This window comes from Erpetoichthys calabaricus, chromosome 15 (assembly GCF_900747795.2).
Source record: "Erpetoichthys calabaricus chromosome 15, fErpCal1.3, whole genome shotgun sequence".
NCBI lineage: Eukaryota > Metazoa > Chordata > Cladistia > Polypteriformes > Polypteridae > Erpetoichthys > Erpetoichthys calabaricus.
The window spans coordinates 75,544,949-75,560,999 of NC_041408.2; the positions used below are offsets into that span (position 1 = coordinate 75,544,949).

General features: G+C 34.0%; 1 protein-coding gene across 1 annotated transcript; it reads left to right on the forward strand.

Moving 5' to 3' along the window:
• Window positions 1-1,136: 1,136 nt before the first annotated feature.
• LOC127525927 (uncharacterized) lies at window positions 1,137-14,549 on the forward strand. The gene is made up of 6 exons (XM_051919247.1): window positions 1,137-1,458; window positions 6,314-9,568; window positions 10,210-10,380; window positions 11,052-11,224; window positions 13,285-13,402; window positions 13,692-14,549. Exons 1-6 carry the CDS (start codon window positions 1,303-1,305, stop codon window positions 13,890-13,892), a joined length of 4,074 nt encoding a protein of 1,357 aa, XP_051775207.1. The 5' UTR covers window positions 1,137-1,302; the 3' UTR covers window positions 13,893-14,549.
• Window positions 14,550-16,051: the final 1,502 nt, after the last annotated feature.

Genomic DNA, 16,051 nt, shown 5'->3' on the forward strand with positions numbered 1-16,051 from the left:
TGTGTTTTCTGAGGTCCAAGGTCAACGCAGCCGTCTACCAGGAAGTTTTAGAGCACTTCATGCTTCCTGCTGATGCCGAACTTTATGGAGATGCAGATTTCATTTTCCAACAGGACCTGGCACCTGCACACCGTGCCAAAGCTACCAGTACCTGGTTTAAGGACCATGGTATCCCTGTTCTTGATTGGCCAGCAAACTCGCCTGACTTTAACCCCATAGAAAATCTATGGGGTATTGTGAAGAGGAAGATGCAATACGCCAGACCCAACAATTCAGAAGAGCTGAAGGCCACTATCAGAGCAACATGGGCTCTCATAACACCTGAGCAGTGCCACAGACTGATCGACTCCATGCCACGCCGCATTGCTGCAGTAATCCTGGCCAAAGGAGCCCCAACTAAATATTGAGTGCTGTACATGCTCATACTTTTCATGTTCATACCTTTCACTTGGCCAACATTTCTAAAAATCCTTTTTTTGTATTGGTCTTAATTGATATTCTAATTTTTCGAGATACTGAATTTGGGACTTTCATTAGTTGTCAGTTCTAATCATCAACATTACAAGAAATAAACATTTGAAATACATCAGTCTGTGTGTAATGAATGAATCTAATATACAAGTTTCACTTTTTGAATGGAATTACTGAAATAAATCAACTTTGTCATGATATTCTAATTTTATGACCAGCACCTGTATATTTCAAGTGTCACAGCAAAGGGTCTGTACACTTACGTCAATGTGACAATTCAGTTTTTATTTGTAATACATTCGCAAAAGTTCCTAAAAACCCTGTTTTCACATTGTCATTCTGGGGCCTTGAGGACTACAGGATAAGAGAAAATAATTTGCATTATTTTAATATCAGGCTGCTACATAATAAAAAATGATAAAGGTAAAGGGGTCTGAATAGTTTCTAAAGTGACCGTGCGTTCCTCCACAGACTATCAAAAGTACAGCCTCGTGGATACAGGTGGGTACCAGTAAATCCACCTCACTCACTCATTCTGACAAGTCAGTTATCCTGCCAGCAGTTCAACTCTAGAGATATTGTAACTTATTATTTTTCCAATTCATAAATTACAATGTGTAAAAAACAGCCAAATAAATTAATATAAAATAAAAGTATATTCTTCACACAAGGCACCCCTGTCTGGAATCCAAGAAAGTAAAACTACCTGGACTTCCACCTAGAATTAATTATCAATAAAACGTAAAGTGAGGCTTTTTTTAAAATTTTGTTTTAACAATAAGTGTTGTATGATCATAATGCAGAATTGCTGAACAGTCTGAAGATGATTTGATGAAAAAGGAAATGGGACCTGCAACAGAGTCTTTAATTCTAAATGGTAATAAACTACTGCTGGTGGCACAGAAGCTCTCAATTGAACCTCAGTTTCAAGAACACAGAGAAGAGCTAATCGTCGTCACTCAGAATATCTTACTGGACACCCAAAAGGTGAGACACATGGGACAGAGAACGTCACTGTTAATTTAAATGTTTGTTTGACATCACTAAGAACTATAACACATTTTGGTGACTTAATTTCAATCAATCTAGAGTAAATTTAAGATTACAAAACCGTTTTTCTCCTCAATTGTACTTATCAGCCATATCTCTATGTAAGTCATGACCTGAAGTGTTATTTGAACTTTTTTTGCAGTCATTCCTCAGCATCGTTTTAGGGGTTTGGGAAGCCAAGGAACACAATAGTTACGCTTGTTTTATTTAGACACATTCTTAATAATTTTGATCCATTTTTTTGTGACATTATTTTTTTTAATATGGGTAACAGCTGTTCTGTTTTGTGCATTTTATTTGGTCTGGCTGCACAGCATCACCAGGTCAAAGGTACACAGTAAAAGGTTTGTTCAAGTTTATGTACAGAACCTTGAATTCTAGCGCTATTTTCTTTTAGTTTAAATTTGATTTCTGGTTTCAAACTCTTTTTTTCTGTCCCTTTGACTATTTTCTTTGACTTATGTTTTGGTCTCTTTTAAATGTTTTCAGAATTTGTTTTCAAATTTTTGACTCTTTTTTTTCTTGATTTACACTGTCCCAGTTTTCACCTTGGCTAGTTTATTCTGGTACCATTTCTTTTTCGAAACCGCTGCTGCCCAATGTAGTCAGTACATGTACATTTACAGAAGATGGAGTACTTCAATAAATAAAGAATACACAATTTAATATTTAGGTTTATCAGAGGAAAATAAGTCAGATTTAAGTACATCAAGATCTAGTAGTTAAAGTACTGAACTATAAACCACAAGGTAATAGTTTCAGTCTCTGTGCAACTAAGAAAAGGTTGCTTAACCTCCCAGGGCTCCGGATATTAAACAAGGATACAGTCATACCAATATTCTACCTGTAAATTACACTGGTGTTCCACAAGCAAAATCCAGTCACATAAACAAAAATGTCTATAAATCTGAAATGAAACAATACTTAAAAGATTCCTAACAACCTCAATGCACTACTGCTGAGGTCCTCCTCCTTGTCTCTTAAATTGGCACCTCCGAGCAGCCATGAGTCAAGGTAATTCTTGGTAGCGAAAACCAATCAGATCACTTTCTGCTACCAAGATTCTACCAAGAATTGAAAGCTCGGGCCAATCGCGGCCCGTATCGGCTACCACGAATTGACCATTCACAGCCCGGTTCGGCTACCAAGAATTGGCCAATGACGGCTCGGTCAGCTACCAAGAATTGGCGAATCACGGCTCATGTTGGCTACCAAAACTCAGAAAGGGTGGGCCGGCCTCTTGTCAGTTAATGTATTCTGTAAAAGCTTGTTCAAGTCTGCACACAGATGCTTTGCGTTTCATTTTGAACTTTCTAAAAATGTTACTCACGAGTGTCGGTTTGTGCAGATATATTTAAAGTCATGTACACATTTTTTAATCATTTTTTTTAATCATTCTTGGTGGAGTTTATTACATTTATTAAATATGTGTGCAAAACATGTAAAGACAGATATAATAATGTATAAATATAATAAACATTGAATTGTATAATCATAGTTTCATTTTTTATACTTAACACTTATTTCACAAATCGTTCATATCAATGCTAATACAGAATAATAATTATAGTTATACTTGATATTAACATTGATGTTATAAAATATGCTTATAAAATAGACCTACACCTGTAATACTCAGACGATTCGAATTGTGCTGTAGAACAGCATGTATACATATAACAGGTCGTAACGTTTTATTTATTATAAACATGTTCTACTTAAGTTTGCATATGCTGGATTTATGTCCAAATGTTTGTTAATGGCGTTTTTGTCTGATAGCCAAGATTTAGCCAGTTCTCTGGCACTTTTAGTACTGGCCTTAAATTTTACTTGTACATTGTCCCAGTTAAATGTATGTCCTGTTGATTTTGCATGCATATAGATCTGTGATCGTGAGTCCTTCCGACGGCGTTGCGATGTTCCTGTATGCGAGTTGCAATTCTTTTTGATGTTTGTCTCATGTATACTGCTGGGCAAAAACTGCATGGAATGCTATAAACTTCGTTTCGTGTTTCTGCTGTCAATTTCTTGTTTTTTGCGTTGAAAAGGACAGTGCGCAGATTGTTCACGGGTTTGTGTGCTATGCTGATGCCTGATTTGGCCAGAATATATGTAAAAGATGATCCGCTGTGGCATCCCCTGACGGGAGCAGCCGAATGAAGAAGAATATATATATAATTAGCTAAATGGTGTGTGTGATGTTTACTGTTTAAGTATATAAACATTTCCCTTCGCAGTATTCCCAAATATTTATTTTTACCTACTTCAAATTAATTAAATGTCAGCATCAACTAGAATATATTACTTCCCAAATTTTATAAATACATACAAACACAAGGCTGTGAACTATTATTTATTCATTCTTATTGTGCTTTTTATTGTACCCCTTTTGATTATCTTTGCAGCCGTCTGAGACCATGGTAAAGGTGCTATATAAGTAAGTGAAATGTGTTATTATTTGTTATAATTATGATTCAATAGAATTTTCAGGCAGTTTGTTTAATTGTGATTTTAACTATGCTTGTTGTCCATGTGTTCCTTAACAAATCAATCACTCATTAAACAGTCTTTGCTTAATCAAAAAATAAAAATAAATAACTAAATCTGCAAAGCAGAATTCAAAGAACCGTTCGTCAAAGAGAAAGTTTAAAAAAAGACATATTTTAGATATATTCTTCCATTCAGCAATGTGCCATGAGCGGGATTCGAACCCTGATCTCTATGATAATTCTTGGTAGGTCGTCTCTCAAGAATCGCAGCTATACCTCGACTAATACGCGATATCCTTAGCCAGAGGGGGGTCTCAGGAGTGGTGATGGATACCACCAGCAGAACACAAAGAATGGAGTTGCACGTAAAGGAACACCAATAAATAAATAAATAATCTAACTTCAAAACATGACAATAATTAATAAACAAAACATTGACAAAAATAAATTAAATAAAATACAAGTCAAAGAGAAAACTCTGGCTGTAACATAACAGAGTGAAGCAGCACAAAAACACAAACAGTGGTCTAGTGGGCAGTGAGGGAAATAATTCATAGAAGGCATCCATCTTGTGAAGTACAGGAGTACTGCTGTGGTGAACACCAAATTAAGCCCACAGGTCAAAGAGATTGCTTCCCACTAAAAATGGTTCAATCAAATGGTTTCAGGCTCATGACAACAATGTAAATCATACATTGTGGTTGCCCCAGTCACCAGAGTAATTTATAGGGGAATCTGGGGGATTGTCCTCGTACAGTTCCATATATTTTCAGAATCCACATCAAGGAAAACTAAAGCACTTCTCTTGGTAGCCAAAAGCTTTTCTAATACCATGTTTTCTTTACTGTGTCAATTGGCTGCACATATATGATTTGTTGATCGTGCAAGATTATCTTCAGCTGTTATAAAGGCATGCTCCGTACAAAGAAAATGTTTTTGCATGAAGCTAATAATACACATGATTTGTAAGGCCATTTTATAGACTTTTAATTAAAAAGCTTCAAAAATCACCTGGTATAACAACATTAACCAAGTATTTCAATGTGTTTCATAATTTAATGCATCATTGACATGTTGTTTGCAGCCTGGCTCTGGCCTTCCTTGGTGCCAAGTTCTCTCAGGTCATTGACTTCCCTTTCTGTCAACCATAGCCTTGTAAAATATAACCCAGTATTATTATTCCTTATTGTCTGTTTGACATCTTTTCCTTTGGGTGGTTCCCATTAAAAGAGATGTGCAATACACCTTTGACTCATTTTCAAATTTTTTCTTCTTCCAAAACCCTTTCAAATTCATTTAAATTATGTACCATTCAAATGTCTATTTCTGTTTATTACCACCACTTCTGAAACACCTTTAGTCTTCTGATGTCACTGTTGCTTAAGGATCTATTGAGTAGTACACTTCAGTAGTTCCTCTTCCATATCTGTTACTTACCCAGTCTGTTTCATTCTTTTGTTGAGATTCAGCCTCTTGTTGTATCTAATTTACTAGAATTGTCAGCTTTTTCTATTATTTTTCCTTTTGAGACTTAGTATATTTATCAAATTTTCCAAGGTATTGGTTTTAGTAAACGTTTCAATTACTCCTAATAATGTATTTACTTCATTTTTAAATTATTATTATTACTAGGTCTGTGGCATTTTTGGTATCTGTTTTTATATTTATATAGTGCCTATGAAACGTATTCAGCAAAAAAGAAACATAAAAATAGAATAACTAACAAAGGACTGGCCTAACAGGCAGTTCAAGGCAAATGAGTCTCAATGCAAAATCCAAATGTAGTAATCCAACAACAGAAGAGAAAAACCTAATAATCCAAAATTTAAAGAAAAACTGTACTTATGCTGTAATACTCCTGACGAGCTTAATGATCTACTAAAGAATTCAGCCTCACATATAAAGGCTGAGGGTGTTTTTTTTAGCAGTGATGTCAAGGTGGCCCCATCTCTTGGGGTTCCACCCACAAAACACAAGAAATGAAAGAACATAAATAATAAGGAAACCCAACAGAAATTATTTAAAAAAATGTTAAAAACAGTAACTGAAAAATGGCAAAAGCAACAAAAAGAAAATTAGACATCAGGCTGTAACATACAACATTTGGAATTTGTGTGTGTGTTTGAAGGGCGATTTTATTTGTTATATTATTTGAGCCTTGACAAAATGCAAAATTTCCTCTCAAGACAAACAAAGTGCTAGGGCCTAGAGCAATGAAATTCTTTAAAAGTAAAAATGTAATCTGATTTTTCTGCATCTGTTAATAAGCTTTCATATGTTTGATTTCATTTATCTCTACATAGATCCTCTTATTAGAAGATGATGCAATGATTCGAAGAATAGTCAGAGCTGCCCATCATCTTCTGGAGAGTCTCATTCAGATTGAATCAGCCAGAGATGTAACGACTTTGTCAAAGCTACTAAATGAATTCTCAAAGTCTTTAATTCTCTTAAATGATTTATTAAACAGTCGTGTTTCTGATCTCATTGATCACATGAAGCAGATGCATTTAACCAACTTTTCTGCAAGACTTAAAAAATGCATCTCCATGTTATATACAGCCACACACGGCTGCATTAAACATCCACAAGATCCAGAAATGCAAGCTGCTAAAAAATACATAACGTATCAAATCCAGACTGCCATCTTCAGCATAATTTCATTTATCAACACAGATTCAAGTCCTCAAAACAAGGCAGGATTTTACACACAAACAATAAATGTTCTCTGCCAGTTGTTGTCCAGGCAAATATTGTCCCCAATAAAAGACTGCCATTTTGATATTTTAGTAAGAAACCTTGTCTTTCAGTGTATGGGACTGGCAAGTGCCTCAAGAGAACAAAGTCAGCTCACTCTTGTTCAACACTGTCAGCGATTATTGCAACACAGAGCAAAAATAATGATTCAGATAAAACTGTTAGAAAATAATGCTGATACGAATATCCAAGAGAGCTTATATAACCACTACAAAGCCATGAAACATGAACTGATGAACCTGAAAAGAAGTATGGGAACAGCTGTCATCTATCAGATCCTAGATGCTTTTAAATATATTGAAGAGCCTTTAAATGAGCTTCTTCGGTCTGTTATAGCACAATCTCCAGATGCAAAAAGCTTCAACAAAAAGACAGACTTTCATTTATGTCAAGAGTCATTCCACAGTCATGCCAACCGAATTCTACAAGTAGCAGGAAGTGTTTTAGCAATTTCTGATGATATTAAGAATATCCAGGATATCGAGTCATCAATTGTTTGTCTAAACCAGCGAAAGGATGATATAATTGTCTGTCTGTCAGCATTAGGCACAAATTCATTTTGTTCAGACTTTTTGCAAAAGCTGGATACTCTCTCTCAGCAATGGAATGATGAAACGAAACAACTGAAACGCAGTATTTACAACATTTTTGACATCAGGGAAATTATTGACCTTTCAGTGAGCGAACTAACAAATGTGAAAAGTCAATGTGAGGAGGCATTTAAGTGTAAGGATGTTCAGCTGCTCCACAAACAGACAACACTTCTCATCAGGCATGTTGATCACATGATTGAGGCTATTAAAGGGTATATTGATAAAAGCAATGACCCTATTTTTCGAAATGGGTTGCTGGTTCTTCTTAAACAAGTGGAAATACTTATGTATTCAGTTAACCAGAATACTCATAACTGTTTAGAAAATATGTCAAATCCGCACAAGTTGGAAACCTTTTCTGAAAAGATTCTTCAGCTGATCAAATCAATTCACATTCTCAGGAATGGTTTAGATGGTGCTAACCATCCTGATATTCTTAGCCCTTTGAGAGATGATATTCGGCTACTTAAGAGCTCAAAGATGACTTCTTTTGGGGAAAGAAAATCTGTTCTGAATAGTGAACAAAGAACTGCCCAACAGACGACATATTCACAGAGGTTTCAGACAATTTCAGGCAAAGAACACTGCCTGCTTAAACTGAACCAGATCTTTCCTGAACATTTAGAGGGTGCACAATCCAAACAAGACATTGATTTTTTACCTTTGATACATACCATATTTGTAGCAATACAGAAGAAATCTTGGCATGAACTACAAACTGCATGTATTCATTTTCAGGAGTGTTCCAGTTGTTATACTGAAGCAGCTAAGGAAGCAATTGCTTTAACTGAGGGATTGGAAAAAGAAAAACTGCAGCTTCTAAGATCCAAACTATTGTTTGCATTGCCTGAGCTTGTAAAGTGCGCCCAAGAGATAACAATCAACCCTGGATTGGACATTTGCAGGATTTACATGCAAGCTACTTTATGTTCTGATTTGATCAGTGAAATAAAAAAAATACTTCTGTGCACTTTTGGTGGTTGGCATTATGCCATTTGCACTGCAATAGTTAATAGATCAGAAGGATGTGCTGGTCAAGTCCTGGAAGATATCAAAGAAATAATGTTATCTTTTTCTGAAATTACAGAATCAATATGTTCAAATATGTTTTCTATAACTGGGTCAAAACTAACTCAAAAATGTGCTGTAAACATGCAATTAAGTCTTAAAAAGGCCCAAATCAATTATGACCTATTGTGCACTAAAGTGAAAACTTCCCTGAAAGATCCATCTTGCCTCAAAGCAAAATGTGATGCCTTTTCTGTTTTATGGTGTGTTTCTATCAAAGTACTCCTTATCGAAATTGATTGCTTATTAGTGGGAGAAATGGTGCCAATACTGCAAAAGACAATAATGCAAGAGTTTTTTTGCCATAAAACACTAAGGACAATTTCTGAAAACTCTCTTCGAATTCACCATGCTGCCAAGTTATCAATCTTTTGCTGTAAAGACAACATTTTAAATAAAACTATTCAAAATCTTCAAGAAGAAGTTAATATTTACACTGAAGACTTCATACAGCTAGCACAGACCATTACTGCCACACCTACGTTTAGTATAAAAGTACTTGCTAAAGCAGAAATACTTCAGAGGCAGCTTGCTTTAAAAACACAAAAGCTGACTACACTAACTGGAACAGTAAATTCCCAGTATATTGACTCAATCAGAGATGTAGTCTATCTGGCATATGCACGCTCAAATACACCAAGCAACAGTGAAGAAACAAGGGATGAATTTGAAAAAGCTGCATCTGTTTTCATGAAACGTATAATGACAGTGCAAGAGAATATAAAAGTTAGCCTGTATTATATTAAAAATAAAAGGTTGCAGAGTATTTTGAATCTCACAACAGAGCATTTAGTTCTAATAACTTCAGAGATAATCAGTAAGTCAAGAACAGTAACAGACAAAACCTGTGTTACAGATGTACAAAGACTTGAAATTCTCATACAGGAATGGGGTGCAAAGGCTAATTATATCCTTACACATCTTCAAGCAATAAAAGAGATAAACAAGGAAACTACAAACCTAATCAGACAAGACTTGTGTAGCAAGTCTAAAGTGGAAACTCATTTTAAATATGCAAATATCCAGCAGCAGTCCGAGGCCAAAATTACAAATGCAGAGCAACACAACAATCTGAAGCTGGACCAAAAAAAGTCTACATTGCCAGTAGACCACACTGCTCAAGAGGCTGAATCTAAAAAGGTTTGATATCATTTATTGTTCTTCTGTATATTATTACATTCCCAACTGTTCCTAGATTAGAACAGACCTTACAAGAAAGGTAAATATGCATGCCAATAATGTACATAACATTTTTTATTATTTTAAAGACTATTTTATGTCATTAGTCATCTAAGTGTAGACAAACCTAATGTGGTAAGGATTGCTACCTCACAATGCTTGAGCTGTAGTGTAATACAAAGCTGACATGCCCTCTGTGTGGTGTCTGAATATTCTCATGGGTTTCCTCTGGTTGTTACAGTTCCTCTCCTCATTGCAAGCATATGTTGTTAAATTGACTGGCAGCTAAAAGTTGGTCAGACTGAGTATGGCCTGGAAATAATTTTTATGAATTATAAATATTCCGAATTTTAAAAATTGTAACTAATTGCCACATTCTGCCGGGTTCAGCTATTATGATCTGTGACCACGTAATTAAAAATGTACAAAATTTGGATTAATATTAACAATAGACAAAACACTTCCTCCAGTGTATCTCAGAGCTTGTTGCAACTTCAGCATAATAAATTCTTTTTGCAGGCAATTTATAGGACCAACATTTGATGTGAAGACTAATGTAAAGAAGGACGAACAAGTTTAATTGAATTTGATTATTTTATTAGGCCCACTGCTCGTCACACAGCATACAATCCCTTGCTGAGGCTGCCCTTTTTCTGAAAAGCACAACAGAAACCTGGGAAGAAGAAAACAATCACATTGTCCTAATCATTAAAGATATGAGTAACCAGATGTACCACATGACCCAGTTCTTGAAAAAGAAAGGACCTCTGAAGGTACAGTTAAGTGATTGACCTTTACATTTTTACAGATGCGAGTCTTTTCAGGTTCGATTAAGTATGTAGTAAACAAGAATTCAAGACAAGGAAATATTGGTTCAGCATGTTTGCATTACGTTGACTCAAAAAAAAAAAAAAAAAGTACTAGTTTATTCCTCCCTTTACAGTTTATATACGGTAAATTAACAGTGCAAGAAGGTGAGGCAGTTTAACTTCATAGTACATGGACTACCACTATTCAAAATTACCAGATAGGAATCTCTTTCAGCAGGCTAGATTGAAGAATGATCATTATAAACAAACATTTTTAGCAAAAAAAAAAAATCAAGTTGAAAAGCAGAAATAAAAAAAGTTTGCATATATTTTGCTGAATTTATAACTAGATCTCTTCTGCTTATACTAGCATCCACTTGATTTCAAAACAATGGGCTGATACGTACCTACTAGCATGTGTAATTTGGGCTTTTCCACTTCTCTTTATTGACCAGGAACTATTTTTATACTTCGATTAGTTGTTCATGGAGCATTTCAATTGAACTTCTGTGCAAATACTTATAAGCTTAGACCTCTAGAATAAACTTTATATACATACTTGTTTTTGTCAGAAACTCCTACACTAACATTAAAGTTATGTTATTAATAAAATTATGTCATTATTTATTTTTCAGAACAAGGCAGAGCTAACCATCGCAGCAAAACAGATTGCTCAATGTGGTGAAGCAATTGGAAAATTTACATCCATTATAGCAGATCACTCCCTTGACAGACACTGTGCAAAAGAATTACAATCTATTGCAGACCAGATTTACAATACAGCCAGTCAACTAAATATCATATCCAGGTATGATATTTCTTCAATCAAAAAGGCCAAAAATATTATCAAATTTCAGTTTACACAAATCATATTTGTAAGGTGCCCAAGTGTGCCTCATAATAGAGTATACTCACTTTTGATCTGACAGCCTCCAGCTTCTCACATTCTCATAATGGAAAATGGATTGGCAAACCATATTTATTTAAAACATCAAATGAAAAATTACTAAACTTACGTAAATAAAACTAATACATTACGACAGTTTAATCACAACTGCATAAAAGCCAGAAAAATTCAAATTTAAAACAATTTTTTTTTTTCGCATAAAAAAACTCTATTCATTAAACTGGACAGCACTATGGAATAGTTGCTTGCTGTCTTGTGCCCAATGCTTCTTGGAAAGGCTCTGGCTTCATGCAACTCTGAAATGATTTAAGTCTATTTTATTTAACTTATAAATTGGCCTTCATTTATTTCATGTTCCTTTGGTTTACTTTGCTGCTTTTATTTGTAAATATTTAAAAGAATGAATGGGCTTTACTTTATTCTTTTAACTTTTACACATAAAGCAATCTGATTATGCCTAGTTAGGGCTGTAAAAAGCATATTGGAACATGACTAATATAATCAGGTTAAAGGGCTACCTTAATTATCATAAACAGAAACCTCATAATTGGTTATCGTGTAAATATAAGTAGAGACTACGCAACAATCTACTAAATGACTTTCCAATGATAAAACAAAAAAAATCTGACACCTATTAGCAAAGATAGATCTCTCTAAAGATACCTAAACTTTACTTTCTCTAAAATTATTAAATATGTATGTAATGCAAAAAGGTTTACTACTGTATTGCATAAATTGCAGAGAAAAACATATTTAAATAATGCAGCTATACTGCAATTAAAAAAAAAACTAATCACTCCTGCCAAATAAAATAATCTGAGCAAGTAGAAAACATGAAGAGTACAAAGGTTGATAACACATTAGTTATAACCTGAAACTCTGGGTATTCGGCTACTGTACTCTGTACATTACTACTACTATGACTAAAAATCTAAATGCTTCTGATCAGAAACACAATACATTCTGCTCAGTGGACAATGCCTTTAACAACTGAGAAATTTAGGAAGAAATCATGTATAAACCAGAAAAAAAACTTTATTTTACCTTTTTGTGTCATCTGTGGTCTTGGCCAAGAATTTACAAACTCCAATGGTTTCTGTAACTAAGTATAGTTTTTAAAAGTATACCAATGGAAACATAGAGATAAAAACCTCATTAACACTAAAGTATATATATTGTATTTGTATAGTATATATTCAAATATTTATTTTACAACTCTAGGCGTTACTCAAATTTTATCTGCATTACATTTATATCATGTATAATAATCTTTATTAATTCTAAAATGCCAAAAAACCAAGAATATTTAACATTACATAGTTACTCTTTTATTAAGTGAGCGAAAGTAATAATTTACACAACTTTTTATTTACACTCTGTGTTTCTCAAAGTCTCCAAAACAGAAAACATTATCTGTGAACAGCTACAATTCCTACCAATCAGCTATTCAAAATTAACTTTATAACATGGCCTCTGTGTGTGTGTACTTATATACATATACACAAGTATATAAATATCATATATATATATATATATATATAAATATCATATATATATCACATTATATATTATATATATATATCTCAATCACACATATATACATATACACACACACTGAATATACATTTTCCAACTGTGTACTTATCAGACACAAGGTGAAGGGATGTTACAAAAAATTACAAAATATGTCTAAATTAAGCAGTGTTTTAATAGAAAGAAGGTTGGCAACCATTGTAAAAATTATTTTGGATTTACTATTTAACACTATTAATAAAAAAGCTGCACATTCACAGTTTTCATAAGATGATCAAAAACTGTCAGAAAGCACAAGTTTTAGCACAGTTGTAAAAAATAATTTGGTTGAATCTGGTAATGGCAATATGCATATAAAGCAAGACATAATATAGAACAAATTTTAATATTCTGAAACTAATTCACTCATCTTTTTTCCCCCAATTAAGAGTGAATGCAGCAACACCAGCCTGCAGTTCATCGTATGAGATTATAGTCAAGAATGCACAAAATATGATCAAAACAGTTCTACAGTCTCTAAATGCAGTAGAAACGGCATGCATTAAGGTAAATTTGTTATGATTCACTTTATGCTTCCATTACTGACATTTTTTTTTCTTTTCAACATGTTGTTAGCTACTTCAAACCTCACATATAATGTATTCTATTTGCATTCACCAACACTGTGTATATGTATATATACATACATACATAGACACACACATCCACACACCTTTTTATATATTTTAAGTAATATATTTATATATTTCTGTAATCTAAATAGCAACTTGCTGTTTTCACTGTGCATACTTTTTGTAATTTAATATAGCAGGTAACTATAGTATTTTCAATTCAGGGTCTCAAACAACCTCATCCCAACACGGATGAAGCCAAAGCTGCATCTCTATGCATTCAATGGAAAAGAAAATTACACCATCATAGAGCTAAAGAGATTTCAAATCCAGAAACTGATGAACTTGGTCTTCGGAAAATAAATTTAGGGAAAACTATGCCCAGCATAGCAACTACTATTAAAATGTTCAACTTAACAAGGTGATCATGGTCAATTACTACAATTGTCAGCATACATTGAAATAAAATACAAAAATAGATGCCATCTGAACATATTTATATTTTTGTGGTAAATGATATAATAATAAAGTCACTCATCTTTAAATGGAAAGAAAAAAAGTATGATAAAATGATATACACACACACAGTCCTCCCCATAATTACTGGCACCCCTGGTAAAGATGAGTAAAATGGGTTGTAAAAAAAAAATAAATCACCTTTTAATAATAATACTTTTAAAATAATTTTTTGCATTTATATAGTGCTTTTCTCACTACTCAAAGTGCTTAACAATTGCAGGTTAAGGGTCTTGCTCAAGGGCCCAACAGAGCAGAGTCCCTTTTGGCATGTTACGGGATTCGAACCAGCAACCTTCTGATTGCCAGTGCAGATCCCTAGCCTCACAGCCACCACTCCGCCTTTAAAAGAATTACCTTAAACTCGCACTGAAAAATGACAGAAATCAAACCTTTAAGTGAAGTAAAATTATTCTGAGAAAAAATAATCCCTCATCAAGGAAAACCACACATGCTACAATTATTGACACCTCTACAAATTCTTATGAACAATGTTTCACTGAAGCATTTTTCCATTTATGTCTAAATTTGTAAGTTGCTCAGAGTGTACAGAATTTTTAAGCAGAATCCAAAACTTTCTGTTTCACTGTGGCATAAATGTGAGGTGGAACAGAGGCTAAATTCCCTTATTTATTCAATATAACATGGGAGAGATAAGAGAGCATACAGTTCAAATGAGAGAAAAGTGTGCTCAGCTTCATTAAGTCAAGAAGGCTATAAAAAAATTGTGCTCTCCTGAAAATTCCTATACCTACAGTTAGGGCAATAATAAAAAAAAAATCAAATCAACTGGAACCATTGACAAAGTTGGCTAGAAGTGGAACCAAGTTTATTTTGTCCTCATGTACAGACAGCATGATTAGAAAGATTTTTAAAAAATCCTTAAGGTTCACAGTTGGAGAAATACAGAAAAAAGTAGTATCTTGGGGTCACCAAGTACCCAAAACTACCATCGGAAGCCTGCTCTGTGCCAACAGATATGGAAGTCATGCCAGAAAAAACACTTTTCTGTCATTTAACTACAAGTAGAAATATAAATCGAGTGTTTTGGCAAGAAAGACTTAAGGAGGGTTGGAGTAAAAAGGATGGCTACATTGAAAAGAACACGATCCCCACTGTCAAGTACGGTGGATGTTTAGTAATAATGTGAGGCTATTTTTCTTCCAAAGGCCTTGGGAACCTTGTTAGGGTACACAGCATCTTGGACTCCGCGAAACACCAAAACATTTTAACTTTAGATCTGGCTGCCTCAGTCAAGGAACTAAAACTGATTCGTCATTGGACAATGATTCAAACCAAGATGAAAATGTTTAAAGGAACACTAAATCAAACCATGCCATGGCCATCTAAGCCCCCTGACCTAATTCCCATTGAAAACCGGTGAGGTGAGCTCAGGAGGAGAATTTACAAGGGTGGAATTATGACCCTGGATGACATGGAGAGATTCTGTAGAGAAGAATTACATCAGATTTTGTTTTCCAGCATTATAAGATGTTATAGGAGATGACTCAGTGCTGTTTTATTGGCAAGGGAGTTTTACAAAGTATTAAATGCAGAAGTGCCAACAATCATGGCATGTGTGGTTCTGTTAAAAATAATTAGTTCTTGATGAGAATTTTTTTTTTCTCAGAATGAATTTACTTCTTTTAAATGTTATATTTCTCTCATTTTTTAGTTTGGGATTAAGGTTACACACCAAAAGGTGATCTTTGTTTATAAACTTTATTAACTGATCTTTACCCAGGTTCCAATAATTGTGGAGAGGACTGAATATATGTGTTTTTTTGTACATATGAATGGAATTAAAATGTATAAGCAACTGCAAATTACATTTAAATCTCATATACACAATTAAAATTGTTGAGTTTCCTAATGTTGCCAACATTTTGTTGTGAAAACAACATATGAATTAAAAAATGTCACTAATAACATGCATAAGCAATGTGCAACTTAACTAATATAATCAAGAAATGGAAATTTTTAGAAAGTTTGACTGTAGCCTTACCCTTTTACAGTGTGCTTAAAATTAGAATAATGTTAAATAAGCATAACATTTAAACATGCAACC